Source organism: Archocentrus centrarchus, chromosome 6, assembly GCF_007364275.1.
Source record: "Archocentrus centrarchus isolate MPI-CPG fArcCen1 chromosome 6, fArcCen1, whole genome shotgun sequence".
In the NCBI taxonomy this organism is placed as follows: domain Eukaryota; kingdom Metazoa; phylum Chordata; class Actinopteri; order Cichliformes; family Cichlidae; genus Archocentrus; species Archocentrus centrarchus.
Genome location: NC_044351.1, coordinates 11,279,148 through 11,298,633, shown reverse-complemented (window position 1 = coordinate 11,298,633; position 19,486 = coordinate 11,279,148). Strand labels below are relative to the sequence as shown.

The following is a 19,486-nucleotide window of genomic DNA, read 5'->3' as shown; positions in this document are numbered from 1 at the left end:
GGAAACTGAGGCCACAGTTCACACAGGCTCACCAAAACTGCACAACAGAAGACTGGAAAAATGTTGCCTGATCTGATGAGTCTATTTCTGCTGCAACATTCAGATGGTAGGGTCAGAATTTGGAGTAAACAACATGAAAGCATAGATCCATCCTGTCTTGTATCAATGATATTTTCTTGGCACTCTTTTGGCCCCTGAGTACCACCTGAGTATCGCTTAAACACCACAGGATACCTGAGTATTGTTGCTGACCGTGTCCATCCCGTACCTACTTCTGGCTCCTTCCAACATGAAAATGCGCCATGTCACAAAGCTCAGATCTTCTCAAATGGGTTTCTACAGCATAACAATGGGTGCACTGTACTCAGATGGTCTCCCAAGTCTCCAGATCTCAGTCTAATAGAGCACCTTTGGGATGAGGTGGAATGAAAGAGTAACATCATGGATGTGCAGCCAAAAAAATCTGCAACAGTTGACCAAAATCTCCGAGGAATGTTCCCAGCACCTTATTGACTCCATGCCACGAAGAATAAAAACGGTTCTGAAAGCAAAAGGGGATTCAACATGGTACTAGCAATACCTAATAAAGTGGCCAGTAAGTGAATGTCTATGGTCTATCAGCACTAAAAGAAATGAACACGCATGTTCAGTGTTACTCCGAGGGGCTTTAAAACGCAAGAAATCATAAATCATCAAGAAAACAGTATTTTTATCTGTTTCCACCAAAATGTGTGTCTGCTAGTAAGTTGCAAAATACAATGAACAGCATCAGACGGTGCGCGTGGAAACACACACTCCATCCCTGCTTTACAGTCTGACAAACATGTGATTGGCGCAGAAACAGAAGTAAAAGCTTCTCGTAGTTTGGCGCTTAAATCCTGGTCTGTACCTTTAATGAGCCAGAATGAGCTCGTGGATGGGTTTGTCCAATTAATGTGTAGGTGGGGCGCAGGAGGAAACCGACCCGAGACCGACAAAGCGCACACACTGCTCCCTTTCCTGGAGTTTCCGGGCGCGGAGTGTAGCGTTACCTCTCAGTGTTCAATCAGCTGCAGAAAGTAGACCTCAGACCGCTGGAAGAGTCCGATGCTGCTGCGGGAAGATTTCCCCATGATTGAAGTGTCGATACCATCGATGGAGAAGGAGGTGGATGAGTCGGGAAAGACTAAAAAGGTGAGGACGCGGCACTTTAGTCTCATCGATTTACTGCTTTTTTTACGCTTTGTTTGTACACAAACACTTTTTTCTTTTCGCATGGTGATTAGTAAAACTTTTTCTTCCGGGCACGCCAGGTGAGTCCGGCTACCTGCAGGAAGAGTGACAATGAGTTCAACTCAGGGTTTCTCTTTTCCACTCCTGTGGTGCAGGAATTACAGTTTTGCTTTAAAGGACAAATAAAATTAGCTTAATTACTAAAAGTGTGCATGTAATTTCCTAAATAATAGTAGCAACAGTGTAAATAAGTGTAGCCTTACTTACTCTTCTATTACACTGTAAAATGTACTTTAAGCTCATTGTGCTGAACTTTAACTTGTAATAGGACCAGATGTAATTGTTGATGCATTAACTTGAGAACACCACTTTAAGGTTGTAGTCTGCTGAGCTGGACTTTATTTTTACAGCTTTATTTTGTTATTTTTGTCCTTCCACAGATTATTCTTTACATTTATAAACCTTCATATTATTCAGGATTAACTATTACATTTAGTTACAAAGTACAAAGCAGTAAGAAGTATGGTCTTTATGCATTTACATATGTCTTACACTATATTGCCAAAAGTATTCACTCAGCCGTCCATGGCCACAGGTGTATAAAACCAAGCACCTAGGCATGCAGACTGCTTCTACAAACATTTGTGAAAGAATGGGTCGCTCTCAGGAGCTCAGTGAATTCCAGAGTGGTACCGTGATAGGATGTCACACAAGTCCAGTCCTGAAATTTCCTCGCTACTTAATATTTCACAATCAGCTGTTAGTGGGATTAAAACAAAGTGGAAGCGATTGGGAACGACAGCAATTCAGCCAGGAAGTGGTAGGCCATGTAAAATCACAGCGCGGGGTCAGCAGATGTTGAGGCACATAGTGCAGAGAGGTCTCCAACTTTCTGCAGAGTCAGTCACTATAGACCTCCAAACTTCGTGTGGTCTTCAGATTAGCTCAAGAACAGTGCACAGAGAGCTTCATTGAATGGGTTTCCATGGCTGAACAGCTGCATCCAAGCCTTACATCACCAAGCACAATGCAAAGAGTTGGATGCAGTGGTGTAAAACATGCTGCCACTGGACTCTAGAGCAGTGGTGATGTGTTCTCTGGAGTGACAAATCACACGTCTGATGGAGGGGAGATTATGGTGGGGGGTTGTTCTTCAGGAGTTGGGCTCGGCCCCTTAGTTCCAGTGAAAGGAGCTCTTAATGCTTCAGCATACCAAGACATTTTGAACAATTTCATGTTCCCAACTTTGTGGGAACAGTTTGGGGATGACCCCTTCCTGTTCCAACATGACTGCACACCAGAGCACAAAGCAAGGACCGTAAAGACATGGATGAGAGAGTTTGGTGTGAAGAACTTGACTGGCCTGCACAGAGTCCTGACCTCAACCCAATAGAACACCTGTGGGATGAATAAGAGCGGAGACTGTGAGTCCGACATCAGCGTCTGACCTCACAGATGTGTTTCTGGAAGAATGGTCAAAAATTCCCATAAACACTCCTAAACCTTGTGGAAAATCTTCCCAGAAGAGTTGAAACTGTTATAGCTGCAAAGGGTGGGCCAACATTTATTAAACCCTATGGAGTAAGAATGGGATTTCACTCAAGTTCATATGCGTGTGAAGGCAGAAGAGCAAATATTTTGAACACTGTTCAAAATATTCCTTATTTGTCATATACTGGAACCCTCAAATTCATTGTCTGCCCCCCTGTTTAAGGTTCTCAACCTTTAAGCCGAATTGATGGTACTGTGTTTGTATTTTGTTTTGTGCATGGCTACGTAGAATGAGGTTTTTTGGATATGCAACCTAAGCAGACGAGCTTGCATGCAGTCAGCATAAAAAAAGTAACAGTGCATTGTCTGAGGATTATGATACTATGTATGGGTAGAATGCTGGTTAGTTGAAAAGTGAGCTTGAAACGTAGTGACAGCGGAGTTCATCAGGAAGAGGAAGAAGCTGGAAAAATTATGAAAGATCGAAACAGCAGCACAGACAGTGGCGGCAGTGGACAGTTTTCATTTTTCTTTGTTTTTTTTGTCTTTTTAACATTTGGTTTCATTTCACTACAACAAAGCTACTGATTTTGAATTGTGTCCTCTGCTGTAAATGACCAACAACAACACAAACACAAGCAAGAGCAGCCCACAGTCCTGTTGTTCCTCATATTTGTGACAGTGCGTGTGTCAGTCTCAGATTACATTAAAAAATTTTGATCATAAGGCCTGGAAAGATAATTGGCATGCTTCCTCCATCTAACCACCAGGAGATGAAGGGAGAGTGATAAAGCAGAGTCTGAAATATCACTAAGTAAATGTATCAAAATATAGAGTGTCAATATATAATAGTAATTCTAAAACTGTTCCTGACCTGCAGGCGCAGGTAGCATAGCAACAAGCTGTGTAAACACTGAGCTTATAGGGAAGTAAAACTATATCTATTCAGCAGCAAGGTTTCTTTTTCAATTTGCACTTCTCAAGTTTAATTCCTGCTTTATTTTTTTTTTTCCTCAATTGTTTCATATAATAAAACTTCCATTTCACCTCCACCCAGTTTATTTACTTCAGTGAGAGGACAGCACAGGAGATATCTGATGTCACAGCTGCAGTCGGCTTCAAACGGATTTCAGTTTTCGTGCTGCAACGTTGAGCTAATTGTTTAGCTTGAAATCCTTTTCCAGATCAGTGTAAATGTTAAGTTGTATTTGAAGAAACCCGGTTCTTCCCCCTCTGTATTTTCCCCCGTCGAGGAAAATATTTGACTTTTTTTTTACTTTCCTAATTTACAGCTTTTACTTAAACTTTTTTTTTTTTTTTTAGCTAAGTTCAGGTAGTTATTTGTAATTATGTTAGAATAAAGTTTCATGTTGACAGTTATATAGAGTAGTCATAACAATAAGATATCAGCATACTAACTGTATTAAAACTCATCAGTATGGAGGAAGGTGAGAGTGAACTTGTACATCTAATTTGTTGAGAGTGAAATCAGAAGCTCTGTGCCTCCGTCTAGTGGAGGAATGATGTTCTTCTGTTATGAACCAGTCTGTGATAGACAGTACAAAGAAGTGGATAAAAGTGGAGTCCCACAGTTGGACGTTTTCTTTTGTTGTGGGCCCAGTGTCGGCAGCTTTTTGTTGCACTTGTGCATACAGTCACCTCATTAGTTACACTTTGCTAGAACCACGGTGGGTCGACCCTCTTTTGCCTTCAGAACTGCCTTAATCCTTCATGGCACAGATTCAACAAGGTGCTGGAAACATTCCTCAGAGATTTTGGTCCATATTGACACGATGGCGTCACACAGCTGCTGCAGATTTGTCGGCTGCACGTCCATGATGTGAATCTGCCGTTCCACCACATCCCAAAGGTGCTCTATTGGACTGACATCTGGAGACTGTGGAGGCCATTTGAGTACACTGAACTTACCATCATTTTCTAGAAACAGGTTTCCAATTATTTGAGTTTTGTGACTATTGTTGGCCGTGGTCCAATTTTGGTGTCCCCATGTGAACTGTGGCCTCAGTAGTCTTCTGGTGTGGAATTCTGCTGCTGTAGCCCATCTGCTTTGAGATTCAACGTGTTGTGCATTCAGAGACACTCTTCTACATACCTTGGTCGTAATGAGTGGTTATTTGAGTCCTATCAGCTTGGTCTGTCCGTTCTCTCTTAAATCGTCTTTCTTCCCCCATTCTGACGCTTGGTTTGAACTTCAGCAGGTATCATGTTGTATTTTTAAGCAGCTATTACCTAATCTCTGCTCATCAGTTTATTTTAGAAAAGCACAGCACATCAACTTTTTCCACATAGTTCCCACCTTTTAAAAAGAACCAAATGACTAATGAATGAATCCTCTCTGTGTCCTGTTCTGTCTTTTTTGCAGCTTTTCAGAGTTGAAGTCTTGTTCAATGAGAGGAAACATTTTGTGCTCAGAAGAAACAGTGAATTTCACACTCTCCACAGAAAAGTATGTAAGCTGAACCTGTGATTTTCTGCTGCTTTTACTATGATGATGCTAAATGGGATGTATCGATCTAAATGTAGTATATTGTGCTTTTGAGTGTTTGATTCATCTTGTACCTGCAGCTCAAGAAGATCATCCAGACTCCAGATTTCCCAAGCAAAAGGAACCCACATCTGAGGACCAAGCCTCTGGAGCAGAGGAAGCAGGAGCTGGAAGATTACATCCAGGTAACGCATCTGGATGATCGTGGTAGTGTTGAACATGCTTCAGCTATTCTCTAAGTACGAAGGTAGGAATCCACCCTCATCTTTCAACCAGAGGCCCTTGAACAGAAAGCTTCCATCCTTTTGAAATGCTTTTGAGCAAGACAGTTCTTCTAAGGGCAGTAAAATTTTGACAGAAGTGGAACAGTGTAGATGAGCTGTTTTGTTAGTTTTTGTTGTTACACCCCAGCAAACGTGGTTGAAACCCTGACGTCATTTCCCAGATCACAACTGCAAAAATGGATCCATAGATGGAAGGATGTCAGCATTGTTTCCATGTAGAGGAAATATTATGTCCTCCCCATGCACAGACTGCTGTTGCTTTATTTAACACTTGTTTTTAGAAAGAAAAAAAAAAAGATAAACAACACTTTTAAACCATTTACATTTCTGTTTACCTAAATTCTTTCTCATTTGTCACATGGTGAATCTGACGTGCCCGAAACATCGCAATAGTTGCCGATCTGTTCCTGATGTTAGCATCATATAGACAGGGATGTGACTGATTAAGTGTGAAGTCAAATAGCTAACAAGGACGTTCCGGCGACTTTGAAGAAGTACCCCGAACTGATGTCGAGGTTGCACCTCCGTCACTGGTACAACTTTGATTTTTGAACTATTTCTCTGTCATGTCTAGATTTTTGAAGAAGCCATCAGCCGACTGTTATTCAACATCAAAGGATACTAAGCCATCTAAACACCTGTTTTGTTTTGGGGGTTTTTTTTGCTGTTGACCAGGATATCATAAACCAGAATGAAGATGTACCGCAGGCGCTGCTGGACTTCCTCCACATTAAACATTTCCACACAGGGAACAAGATGAGCAGCATTGAGTAAGTCCTTCAGCCCAGAGATGTTGGACATTTTTATATATTTAGAGCCTCTATTTTAGGTTTGGGGGCCAATGCAACAACATAATAAATCTTCAGAAATGTTCCTCGCAGTGATTTAGAGCAGCAGCAATCCTGCCTCCAACCCACAGTGTGTCTAATGAGACTCTGTTAATATACAGCATGTGAAAGGTACAAAAATAAAAACCACTGTGCTGCATGCACGCACGCTCCTAATATTGTAAATTTATTCTAATAACTCCTTAGAGTTGTAAAAATCACAGACTGTATATACAAGATGGACTTAGTCACCAGGCTGTCACCCATTGGGTTCTGCATTTTGAAGGCTCCACTTTAGCCTTATGGACATTGACATCTGGATTTTTCTGGAACCAGAAGTGACCATGTTTAGACCAGAGGGAGGGTTGCCAAGTTATCAGCTAACGCTAGTAAGCTTGGTCAGAAAGCTGCATTTATAAACTGTAAGAGTGCTGTGTAAAGATACTGATATCTGCTACTTAGTGCTAGTCAACAGACTCTTAAAATACTAGGATTTCATATAAATTTACCATTGGAGTCTGTTAAGGTTCTCCAAGCAACAAGCTCCTCGGCTGAAAAATGAGGTCAGCGTGGAAAGTGTGACAAAAACTGCAGTTCCTGCTAGTGACCATTTGAGGCTGACTCTAAAAGGGAGTCAATCCCTGCAGACCTCTGTGTTAAAATGCTCAACTTCACAGCATCAAAAAGCTAATTTTCAGCCTGGTACAAAAACATTTTTTTTTATTCTGTTTGGATATTGGCTCCTTTGAGTGACAGGATGACTGCCAGACTGACAGGAAGCTGTAGCTGATAGCTGTGTGTTAGACCTCACCTCCACTAAATCCCTGAATTTGATTTATCAACCATATTTGTGGTGTTATTGCATTTTAGAACATTTTTACATGCAGATGTGGACAATTGTTGGCACCCTTCCATTAAAGAAAGAAAAACCCACAATGCTCACTGAAATAACTTGAAACTGACAAAAGTAGTATTAAATAAAAATTTACTGAAAATTTACTTATATATGTATATATATATTTTTTATATATTTTTATATTTTTTATTTGGTCATTTGAGGCAGTATTTAATATATGTATGTTCTGATTTCAGATCATTTGATGAGCTGGACAGCCAGGATGACAAGTAAGCATTTTACTAGTATTTCCTGTTTTTCAGTATTTGTGCAGCAGTGTACAATATGTTTCACATGAATGATGACAGTTGAGGTTGAACTACAACCACTGCAAGAAATTGCTCACTTATGTTTTGCTTTTGCTTACTCAGTTTTCAGTTTACCAATCAGCGAGTGTTGGGATTCTTTCAGGATCCTTATCTCACCGACAGCACGTCGGGTAGGATGAACAATGAATTTTGAAGTTTGGTACTGTAGATATGGCAAATTACTTTAAAGCAACATAAAATAAAAACCCTGAACTTTGTCTTGCAGGTCTCCCAGACGTCGTTGTAGACGGGGTTCTTCAGGGTTTTTACCCCCGAGACGTCCGGGTCAGCTTCACTGCCCCCACAATCGCTGACTCTGAGCCCACCCATCCTACAGAGGCCTGAAGTGCAGTATAGTTAAATACACAATATTAGCAAAAAACACTATGCAATTTTTAAAAAGCCATCAGCACAACAAGCTAAAGTAAAAGGACAGTTTTTGTATGTTTGACCCAGTGAGACTAAAAACCGTCACCCAGGCTTTGTTGCTGCAGTGCTCCACCCACTGTTCTTACAGCAGTTTCTACCCCGACACGGACACTGGAACCACTTTTGATAACCGCCTCACACTGTGACAGATTTGAGAATTAGGTCACATAAATAGTGTGGAAAATAGTGGAGCATAAATGGCAGAAATTGAGGTCATTTCAGTGGACAGAAAATCGTGGTGGACTAAATCAGCACATTATCAGTGGATTTCCTGTTGTGGCCACTGGCATCTGCAATTTCAGCTTTTTGATACTGGCAACTTTTTAAAGGCGAAGTGCGTGAAGTATGTTCTAGATTGCACACCATGAGAGGAAAAGATAGATTTGAAGTTTTCATATTTAGGACCAAGTAGCAAAACATGTCATGAAGCTGTGTTTTAAATGTACTCGGCGTGTTTTTTTTTGTTTGTTTTTTAAAAAGCTGTGAAGATTACGGACTGAATCAATCGGTGTGTATTGTGAATATGCTGCCACACCACAGCCTCAACCGTTTTACTCTCCAATTATTCACTGTGGCGAAGCAGATGGGAAGTCATTTTAAAATAAAAGGCTAGTGGCAGAGTTTAACTTAAAATTTATAAGGAAGATACTTTTTTTTGTCTTTGTTAACGTAGCCATTTAACCTGCAGAGCAGTCTGGCTGTGGGACATTAATAATAATATTCAGGAGCTTGTGCACACAATTTCTAACATCCTGACTTTAATATATTTTACATATATGAAGTTACATTTTAAAGCCATATCTGTGCAGTCAAAGGTTTGGCATGTGACTTTTTTTTGTGGTATCATGTTTATATTGAATTTATAATAAAGAGTCAAACTGCTCCTGTGTGAATTGACTTTATCAGCCTGTAGAACAAGAAAATCCACTTTTTTTTCGTTCTTTCTTGTTTTGTTTTTTTAGGCGCAGCTGAAGGCAGTGGGAGTTATTGTTTAGACAAAGCAGTGTTTCAATTGCTGTTTTTAGGTTGGAAACGTATCCCTTTACAATGACCCAGTCTCCTCAGTGGATGAGGAGCTATGATTAATGGGCTGCCAAGAAGTGCTTTCAGGAGGTGAAAAACTGTTTTGGATTAAATGACAATGAAACAAGTAATTTTTTTCGATCCCCCAAACACTACAGTGGGCCACTGATAACCAGCAATCTAAGAATATAAAGGATTAATGTGTGTTGTGCTGCCTCATAGGTCCAGGTCTCTGGGTTCCTTTACCTTTCTGCCATTTGGCTCCTTTTCCCCACCATCATGTCATGGGCTGATGTCTGAGCCCCTGCAGCCAATGCGTGCCCTCCAGGCTCTTCATAAAGCATCAAAGCTGCACTTTGGGGCCTTTGGCTATTCTCTTTTTCCGACACAGTACTGTGTGCTTTTAAGAGCTCTCTGTTTGGCTTTGCAATATGCTGTGCTATTGTTGAGGTTGGCTTTCGTGTTAACTTAGTGTTTTGCTTTTTGCTCCTAGGTTATTTTGTCCTTTATGTCTTTTGGTGTTCGTCTGTCAGAGAAAGCTTGTAGGGGAGAGCTGCCATTTTAGTTTTACTGTTTTTCCTCATATTTTCAGCCCAGTGTGATGCTACCCCCCTTGTCCCTAGACCAGCCTGGTTTAATTTTAAGTTTTTATTCATTTAAAACAATATTATCCACATAGCCTTTCAAATAATTCAAACAGCCCAATCTAATGCAATTTTTTTTAATGAGTTAGTGATGGAGTCTGGTAAATGTAGTAAGAAGGTGCAGAAGCAGTCTCCATTTTTCTCCACAGCTGCCACACCTCTCCCTTAGGTTAGAGCAAGATATTTAGAAAAAACAAGCAGGTCAGGCAGGACATGTGCTTACTTGTAAAGAGGGGAAAAAAGATTGGGAAAGAAGCTGTTTAACTGCGGTTGTAAATGGCCTGTTAATTTCAGAAACAGGTTGAACTTTTTCACTCTGAGTAAATAGCTAGTTATTTATTATATTCTACTTTCTTAAATTATTCTATTTATTTGTAAATATACACTGTACATAGCTTCTTTGTTGCAACTTGCACTGGAGGGACCTCTGAATCCAATTTTCGTTCCTGTCATGTTTACATGAGAAGAATGACAATAAAGTTTTTTGAATCTTTGAAATGGATGAAACCAAGTCAGAAAAGTACACTTTCCCTGTGATTATGGGAAATATGACTTTACACCCCCTAAAATGACACAATGCACAGAGAGCAGCGGTTTGTCAGGAGTCTGTTTAAAAGAACGTTAGGGTCTTTACACCAAAAGGACATTTTGGCCACATGCTCAGCCACATCTTCAGAGTGATGGTGAAGGACTCGGTGATGTATTTGTTCCTTCTATGTTCGAGCTACTGTAATTCCTTATTATCAAGCTGTTCTATAATCTCCCCAGAAAACCCTTCAGCTGATCCAAAATGCCACAGTGAGATTCCTGACAGGGACTATAGAGAGAGTGAGCGAGTGTTTTTCCCATATTAGCTTCTCTTCATTGGCTTCATGTTGAATTCAGAAGTCTTTAATGAACAGCCTTAATGCCCCTCTCCTGTGCAATCAGCTCCCAGTTTAGGGTCAGGATACAGACACGTTTTCGACTTTTAAGCTTAAGCTTAAAACTTTCTGATAATACACTCCTCAAAAAAAATTCAAGGAACACTTTAAAAACATATCAGATCTCAATGGGGAAAAATCATGCTGGATATCTATACTGATAAAGACTGTGATGTGTTTGGAACCAAAGGATACCTCATCGTTTGACAGAAATGAAAATGCAGAGGGCTGAATTCAAAGACACCAAAATGATGCAGCAGGCTAGTCCATTTCGCTGAAATTTCATTGCAACTATTCAAAATGGTACTCAGTAGTTTGTATGGCACCCACATGCTTGTATGCATGCCTGACAACATCGGGGCATGGTCCTAATGAGGCGATGGATGGGGTCCTGGGGTAATCTCCTCCCAGATATGCCTGAAGCTGTTCTCATCTGGCTGGCACAGGGTGCCAGTGGTGGACCTGCCAATTCTGGTATTCTATGGCAAATGCCCATCAGGCTCCATGGTGCTGGGCAGTGAGCACAGGGCCCACTAGAGGATGTCAGGCCCTCAGGCCACCCTCATGAAGTCCATTTCTGATTATTTAGTCAGAGACATTCACACCAGTGGCCTGCTGGAGGTCATTTTGTAGCTCTGGCAGTGCTCATTCTGTTCCTCTTTGCACAAAGAAGCAGATATCGGTTCTGCTGATGGGCTAAGAAACTTCTATGGCCCTGTCCAGCTCTCCTAGAGTAACTGCCTGTCTCCTGGAATCTCCTCCACCAACTATATAAGTAAAAATTAATTCAACTGAATGATTACATAAATATGGAAAATCTGAGTTTTATTGTCTCAGCCTTGATTGTTTTGTAAATGGATAACTCATTAAATAACACTATAACAAAAAATAGTTGTGAAGAACATTTTTTGTTAACTGAAATTAAAAAATAAATAAAACCAACTGAAATGCTATGCATGCCTACAAAAGTAATTGAAATACTGGAGGTTTTGGTGCAGATGTTTATATACCTATATAACATGACGTGTTGTGTCTCTATTGTAATACCTTTTGAACTTCTTAAATTTTGCCCCTGATTATTATTAAATCACCCTTATTTATAATACTAATACAAGTAAAACGTTTACAGAATGCACTTTAAAAAGGGGGGAAAATGAATGTTTTTTTTAATAATAAATATAGCCTATTGTGCTTTTTTAAACTTGAGATTAAATTGGACTGTAACTAAACCGAGTTTGACAGCTTTGCACTGGACCTTGCAGCAAGGAGTAAAGGTGAACCTCCCAGGTCGTAATGGCAGTTGTTTTTCCCACTATACGGACAGCACCTAAATGCAGCATATACCGCGGAGCAGCGCATGCGCATGGCGGTAGACGGAAGCCGCTGTTGGCGGTCTGCCGTGTTTTCCTACTCACCGCTCCTTGAATGACTTGTACCGACTTCTTCAGCTGGCGCTCCCTGTGTCCACCGGCAGTTTTCCGCTGTCTCAACCGAGTCTGTGTGACTTACCAGGAAGCTGGATCTTCTTCGTGACCTACAGACTCGAAGCCTTTTGTAGCAGATTATCGGTACGTGCTGCTGACAAGTTACAGTGAAGCTTTCGCTGCTTCGTTTGTAACAAGAGCTGCTTTTAAAACTGAGCCTTCTCTGCAGCGAGTGTGTGGCTGCCAACCTCCTCTTTAAACTAGATCTCCTATTAATCCCGGCTCGCTAAAGCTACTTGCTACAAACAGATTATCTTTGCTAAACTGGGACCAAAGATACACCCTGAGGGCTGCTGCTAGCGTGCTAGCTAACACACTCAGTGTGTCCACGTTTGCACGAAGTTACCCCGGTATACTGTCCTATAGTGTGCAGGGCAGGGGCAGCGGGCTCCCTCATTACCCTAATATTACCCAGAGCCATTACAGCAACTCCGGGTCATATCAGGGAACACGGAGACCGTAGTTTAAACCTGCAGTTTCATCCCAGTGTAAATGTGGAGCTTATCAGCTGAGACAAATCCAATCAGAAGGTTCGGAGTATGACAGTGTATTAGGACTACAACAATCAGTAATAAATAAGTAATAAAAATAATTTTCGAGATTAAAGTCGTAATTTATTAACTAAAATTAAAAAAAAAAAACACGCACATTTCACTTATAAGTCTGCAAAAACTTGCAGATGAAAAAATGAAACTTTTAAATAAATAGTAAATTATGAGAATCGGCGGTATTAAGTAGCCCAGTTAAAAGATAAAAAGAGACACCTTTCTGAGGAAATAACAGGATAACAAGTAAACATAGCACATTTATGATAAAATTGGTAAAAAAAAAAAAAAAAAAAAAAAAAAATAGCATTTTTTCCCTCATAAATGTGTCTTTATCTTTAAACTTTTGCAAAATTTAAATAGATGTGTTAAGATGTGTCTGCTGTTGATTTAATTGAAGCAGGACACCATCTATAGTGACTAAAACTTTTTGTTTGTTTGTTTTTGTAACAGGCTGTAAACAGGTTTATTTTGATGTTAAATTGGAAGTTTAACATAGGGATCTATGACGATTGATTCCCCAAGAGGCCATTAAAGGAACTGCAGGTTTTCAGATCGATAGATAGAAAGATAGATAGATCTATCTATCTAAGACTAATGAGACTTCATGCGGCCTTCATGTGTTGAGTTACAGTGTTATAACAGTTATTCCAGTTATGCTGTGTTGGCTTATTGCTTTTATTGTTAGTTTGTAATGTGAATTTGCACGTTTGTTGGGTATTGAGTTTGGCCAGCAATGGGCCACCATGACTGAGTCTGCTGTGGCAGCTTAATGATTTCTGGTCCCTGTTTCTATTTGTTTTAGTTTTGTCTCGATGCTAATAAAGCTGCCTCCCTGGGGTTGAGCAGTCTAACACAGGAACTGCACGTGTAGACTGAGATCTGTTTCCTCCTTCCGTCACGCTCACCACATTAGGAAATCTTATGCTCCGATATGTTGATGTCAGTCAAGAGGGCCGATGTAGGCAGATATTCTCCTCATAATTCAGTGCATCCCTAATCGTGTGTGTGTGTGTGTGTGTGTTATACTAAGAGAGTAGAATAATGGGATCAGTGTTTATTAACTTCCCAGTAAAGCAATTAAAAAAACAAATTAGCAGCTTAACTTGTAGACACTGCTCGACTTCAGACTGCCATCTGTGATGCTACTCTACTGTGTGTGCTGCCAGCAGTATTTGCTAACAGTCTAATAATAATGTCTTGCAGGAAGGGAAGATGTGATGTGTTGCTGTTTCAGATTTTTGTCTCGCCCCTACTGATCAATACTTAAAAACTCAAAGATTGCCCAGATTAGGATCAGCACCAGAAATACTAGTTGGTTAAGTTGATTATTCATATATTACTAATGTAAAAAGCAAGTTAATTGTTGGTTCTAAGAGGGTAGAGCTAACTACTAGCTGTAGCCCTGAGAGATGGGTGCACCCCTCTCTCTTACTTTCTGTGACAGGAAGTTAAAAGACAGTTGACACACAAACCGACGTAGTTCTGCTGTATTTTGATGTCGAAAATCAACAGTTGCATGTTGGCTGTGTCATACTAAACTGGCATATAGCCACTCAACACTTTTAAATGTCTCTTAAATGCACACATAGTATTTATATGCATTGTGTTTAATCAAGTTTTCCTGGATTTAAAAAAAAAAATTGGAGCCCACCACAGAGATTTTTCATCTTCTACAAAAGAAAAGTCACAGGCTATTTATATAAGTTGGGTTTCACGCTTAAAAGACATTTTTATTTATTTAATGGCCAGACAGGGAACTGCATAGATGTCTGTTAAGATGGATAACAGACTCTTTGGGCCAATCATGCTCATGTGTGTGTTTAATATGAGGCCAGGAAAAACTCTGTTGCCTGTTTAAAAACCCTCTTTTACTGTTTCCTGAGTGTTTTCTTACCTTTAGACTAGTCTGATTATTATTTTTTAGATTAAACCACTGGTAACATTGTCACCAGAAACATCCTTAGTCCACAAATATAATTTGTTATCATATAAGCAGAAGTAACAAAATACAAATACTTTGTTACTGCACTTAAGTAGAATTTTCAGGTATCTGTACTTTACTTGTGTATTTATTTTTCTGACAAAGTTTTACTTTTAATCCCTACATTTTTAAACAACTATCTGTACTCCTTACATTTTCAAAAACACTCGTTACTTTAGGTTTAACAAAAAGAGGAAAGAGGACAGGAGAGGAAGAAGAGAGGTTAGATTTAAGATGAGGACTGCTCAGTGACATCTGATAATCTGGAAATTTAAATTTTACGTTTTTAAAATCAGATCTTGGATCTGTATATGATGTGGAGTTATGATTTTTCATGTTGTGAAAACAAACTGTAGTATACAAAATTTGTGTTATTTGTGAAATCAGCTTAGATAGCTCTTGAAATACTGGGTTACAGCTTTTTGAATTTATTTGTGTAAATCCACACAGAGCAGTAAACCTCAGAGCAGCAGCAGCTGATCGCAGCCTGCACACAAAGAAAATCTGCTGGAGCTCACAATAGAAATGACTGTGATTCTTTTCTCCACGCTGAGCCACTACGACTAATTTTAGGGTACGGAGTACATTTCAGAGCCTGAACTTTTTCACTTTTACTTGAGTAAAGAAGTTGATTCAGTACTTCAACTTTTACCAGAGTATTTTTAACACAAGTATCTGTATTTCTACTAAAGCACAGAGTGTCTGGACTTTTGCTACCTCTGCATATAAGCCAAAGAAAGCACCAAGTCTTTAAACCTGTGAAGCTGGGAATGGGTGTTTATGGCAATTTACCTCTTTAAAATATACTTTTTTTTTTTTTAATTATTAAAATAGCTGCTGTTTCCTTTTTACTCAATCTGTTCATGAGTCTTAAGCTTTAGGATTTTACACAGTATCTAGGATTGACTGATAACACAAAATAGCCATCCATCCATCTTCTTCCACTTATACAATATTTAAAATGTGCCGACATGAGTGCATCAGTTTTGTTTGCTAATGGTTAATATTAAAGTGGGGACTGCACGTTTTCCTTTGTCGCAGGAGCGTGTGGGAGAGCATCATGTGGAGGAAGGCTTCTGTAGCAGCCGTGCTGGCACTAGCTGTTGGCTATTTCTACCACGGTAGCCCGGACCTGCCGGAGCAGATCCTGCAGTATGTCAGCCTGCCAAACTTCCACACGTCATCTCAGACCCTGACCGGTCAGAACAGCCTGGAGCAGGTGATCTCCACCGCCTGGGAGGCTTTGATAACTCTACCAACCCGGCAGTGGAGCAAAGTGGCAGTGGGGTGAGTCACAGAGTCGAACAGTAACACAGACCCTGAAGGTGCTCTGCTGTGCACATGGAGTGGCTGTAGGCTGCTCTGCTAGTGAGAAGGAATGTGTTATCCTGAGTCAGCCCCGGCTCAGGTGGCTTAGTCCAAGGAGGAGGTGTCTCGGCAGTTAAGTTGTTTGCAGCCTGTAGCCTGCTTTGAAATGGCCAATAAACTGAATTGGATTATCATGTGGCAGAAGATGATTGGCTGAAGCTAAGGGAAAGCCCACTAGAGGGATGGACAGATTTTTTTTTGATTTTTTTTTTTAAAGGGTGAAGTGAAGGGTTAAAACTTCAGTTTCACAGAAGTCAGCCTGAAATGGTAATTTAATTCATTTCAATTTTATTTATATAGTGCCAAATTACAACAACAGTCGCCTCAAGATGCTTTACATTGTAAGGTAAAGAACCTACAATAATACAGAGAAAACCCCAACAATTAGACGACGGCCTATGAACAAGTACTTGGTGGTAGTGAAAAGGAAAAGCTCCCTTTTAACAGGAAACCTTTTGTCTGATTTACAGCTGACTAAGTTATTAAAACATGAACTAACCTGTACTTTGTACTTCACTCTGTAAGGGTGAATGCCTGTGTGGACGTGGTGGTCTCAGGAGTGGGACTCCTGCAGGCTCTGGCTGTGGATCCTGGCACCGGCCGGGATCACGAAGTGTTGCACTCCAAAGAGGACTTGAAGGAAGCCTTTATCCATTACATGGGGCGTGGAGCAGCTGCTGAGCGTTTCTTCAGCGACAGGGAGGCCTTTCAGAGGATTGCACGTGCAGCAGCAGAGTACCCCAATGCAAAAGCAAGAAGGCTGCTTTACTCCTCAAACAACTGCTTTTTTTAATTTTGTTTATTTAAAGAAATACTTCCTTCTAATAAACTTTACTTTTGTCATCTTCCAGCTGTATGTGGGAGGAAATGCTGCCCTGATTGCTCAGAAGCTTGCCACCTACCCTGATCTGATGGTAGAGCAGCAGTTTTATATTTCTGTCTTAAACACTTACACAACATTTCAAGAGGATGTATTTATTTAATAATGTTAATTAACATTTGCTTTGGTAGCCCTCCAGACACAGTATAATAGTGTAATTCTGTATATTAGAGGATTTCTTTCACAAATTAAGGAATATAAGTGCCAAAAAAGTAAATAATATGCTTCTTGGCAGTATCAGGATTAAGAGCTTATGATTTTTTTTTTATGCCACAGGTTTTACTCTGTGGCCCAGTTGGTCCTAAACTTCATGAGATGTTAGATGAGCAGATAATTGTTCCCCCAGACTCCCTTCAGGAGACAGATGAGTTTCACCTCATCCTGGAGTATAAAGCAGGTAAAGAGGAAGAAAAAGCTGCAACAAGATTTCTTCCATCACTTTGGCCTGGATGAGTAATTTAACTGAGGAATTTGGTCCTCTTCTCTCTCTCTCTAGGTGAGAAGTGGGGTTCAACTCAGGCACCTCAAGCCAACCGCTTCATCTTCTCTCATGACGTGTCCAACGGGAAGATGAGCTCACTGGAGACTTTTGTGGCGAGTCTGGAGGAGTTCCAGCCCGAGCTGGTTGTCCTGTCTGGGCTCCACATGATGGACGGTCAGGGCAGAGAGCTGTGGGAGGAGCGGCTGAAAGAGGTCAGCTGGCTTAAAGCTGATCGTCCTGCTTTCATTTTTAATGTATTAAACTTTAATGGTTCACAGCGATAATCCTTGTCATGCTCTAGCGATCCACTAGTTTTAAATCCTGCCTGAGGGCTCCCGTTCTAAGCAGAACCTGATGGAGTACTTGTTCATGTGCCACCGCACTAAACTTACCGAGGCTGCACAACAAAACAATGACTGCTGTCACCGGCTGAAGTTCAAAACAGTGGAGTTGGAGTCTGTCTGTGGGATGTGATTCTGCCTGGAGAGGCAGCAGAATATTAATTTATTATTAATTGCCACAAAGTTTATCCAGCCATACTTTTTCTTACCTGCTGGAGCCCATCCCCACTGACTTTGGGCAAGAGGCAAAGTGTATGTGTTATTATTTATGAATTGAATTAAAAAAACATGTGTGCCTCTTTTCACGCACAAACACACACTCACAGTTATATGCATGCACATCATTACCCCCACTGCTTCCACAAATACAGTCCAGTTCTGTGGGAAACACCGTTTTCTCTAAGAGCTAAAACATGCATTATATCAGTTATTCATCAGTTTATGTCTGCACGGTGATGACTAAAATTATTAGTTATATAATTTTGGGGTATTTGCTTCCTGTCCACAGGCTGTCTCAGCCATATCCGACATTCGTAAAGACATTCCCATCCACCTGGAGCTGGCAAGCATGACTGACAAAGACTACATGAACAGCATAATGCAGGAGGTACATGTGGAACACCGTTATGTCACAGTCTTAACATCTTTCGCAGAGAAAAGATTAATGTGCTCAGTGTCTACAGATCCCCAAGGAGTTCTGTATATTTAATTAAAGTTTTTTTTTTCCCTGTTTCCTGTTAGCAGGTTATGCCCATTGTCAGCTCCATTGGGCTGAACGAACAGGAGCTGCTCTTCCTCTCTCAGGCCGGAGAGGGGCCTCATGCAGAACTGGCGGCCTGGAAAGGCATCCCAGATGTAGGTCGGGTCAGCGACATCCTCCTCTGGATCCTGGAGCAGCATGGCCGTACTGACCCATCATCAGAAGCGGATCTCACTCGCATCCACTTCCACACTCTGGCCTACCACATCCTTGTTACAGTAGACGGATACTGGGGGAACCAGGTGGCGGCGGTGTTGGCCGGAGCGCGGGTGGCCTGCACTCAGGCCTGTGGCCTCCAGTCTGTTGATGTCAGCAAGGTGGAGCTCAAAGCCCCTCTGGAGTTTCACAGCTCTCACACAGAGCCACGGGAGCAGCTGTCCCTGAACCCAGCAGAGCCTGTCACAGTGTGGCATCGAGGAAACGTCACCTTTCACTTCACACCGGTGCTGGTCTGCAAACGCCCGCTTCGGACAGTTGGGCTTGGGGATGCCATCTCAGCAGAGGGACTACTTTACTCCGAGTTGCTTACCCAGCAGCCTATCTGAGGTTTGCTTCCATCTGACTGTCAGTGTGGGAAAACGATGGGAGGAGCCGAAAAGAACCGGCAAAGTCTCACCTGCAGCTGTGGTCGATGGGCTGGAGTCATCTGGACCAGTTCAGATCTCCAGTTTTAAATCCTGCCTGAGGACTCCTCCAGCCTGCTCTGCTCTCCTCTGCTGTCCCTCCTTTATTTTGCTCCAGCAGACACAGAAACTGAGGCTGAACTTCGCTGTGAGCTGTGAGGTGGCCTGAGACTACGCACTGGACACAGTTCAAAGCCATCTTCACAAACTCCAAAGAGTTTTGTTGGCTCAACAAATTTCCCTTGACCCGCATATCTTCATTATGCTGTGCCTTGAGAAAATATGAGAAAAGTTCTTGTTAAGTATTTTATTCAGATTTTAGAGCTGAACAAACAACGTACCATATAAACTGGAAACTGCTGCACATCTTGTGATGTGGTAGAATTAAGTGGTAAACCTGATGAGATTTGCTTCTTCAACTTTTGGTGCATAGAACTCAGTCACTAGAACACCTTAAAAGGTTATGTCTATCACATTT

The 19,486-nt window shown here is 41.1% G+C and overlaps 2 protein-coding genes across 3 annotated transcripts; both read left to right on the top strand.

Moving 5' to 3' along the window:
• The first annotated feature begins 1,010 nt into the window (after positions 1–1,010).
• Positions 1,011–8,834, top strand: snx22 (sorting nexin 22). The gene is made up of 7 exons (XM_030731904.1): positions 1,011–1,173; positions 5,087–5,170; positions 5,290–5,394; positions 6,169–6,263; positions 7,413–7,445; positions 7,587–7,654; positions 7,750–8,834. Exons 1-7 carry the CDS (start codon positions 1,087–1,089, stop codon positions 7,866–7,868), a joined length of 591 nt encoding a protein of 196 aa, XP_030587764.1. The 5' UTR covers positions 1,011–1,086; the 3' UTR covers positions 7,869–8,834.
• A 3,087-nt stretch (positions 8,835–11,921) lies between these two features.
• adpgk (ADP-dependent glucokinase) lies at positions 11,922–19,165 on the top strand. 2 transcript variants are annotated; one of them, XM_030732318.1, is made up of 8 exons: positions 11,922–12,110; positions 15,597–15,842; positions 16,449–16,674; positions 16,775–16,837; positions 17,080–17,200; positions 17,300–17,496; positions 18,134–18,232; positions 18,370–19,165. In XM_030732318.1, the coding sequence occupies exons 2-8, from the start codon at positions 15,616–15,618 to the stop codon at positions 18,928–18,930; spliced, it is 1,494 nt and encodes a 497-aa protein (XP_030588178.1). In that variant the 5' UTR covers positions 11,922–12,110; positions 15,597–15,615; the 3' UTR covers positions 18,931–19,165. The 2 variants fall into 2 exon arrangements, with proteins under 2 accessions (XP_030588178.1, XP_030588176.1); XM_030732316.1 differs by having other exon boundaries at positions 18,367–19,165.
• Positions 19,166–19,486: the final 321 nt, after the last annotated feature.

Excerpts from the sequence above, each read along its gene's own strand:
- snx22 (XM_030731904.1), top strand. The coding sequence starts at position 1,087 with ATGCTGCTGCGGGAAGATTTCCCCATGATTGAAGTGTCGATACCATCG. Across the intron at positions 5,171-5,289 it reads TTCACACTCTCCACAGAAAA|CTCAAGAAGATCATCCAGAC; the intron begins GTATGTAAGCTG and ends TTGTACCTGCAG. Across the intron at positions 5,395-6,168 it reads AGCTGGAAGATTACATCCAG|GATATCATAAACCAGAATGA; the intron begins GTAACGCATCTG and ends GCTGTTGACCAG.
- adpgk (XM_030732316.1), top strand. The coding sequence starts at position 15,616 with ATGTGGAGGAAGGCTTCTGTAGCAGCCGTGCTGGCACTAGCTGTTGGC. Across the intron at positions 15,843-16,448 it reads TGGAGCAAAGTGGCAGTGGG|GGTGAATGCCTGTGTGGACG; the intron begins GTGAGTCACAGA and ends TCACTCTGTAAG. Across the intron at positions 17,497-18,133 it reads GGGAGGAGCGGCTGAAAGAG|GCTGTCTCAGCCATATCCGA; the intron begins GTCAGCTGGCTT and ends TCCTGTCCACAG.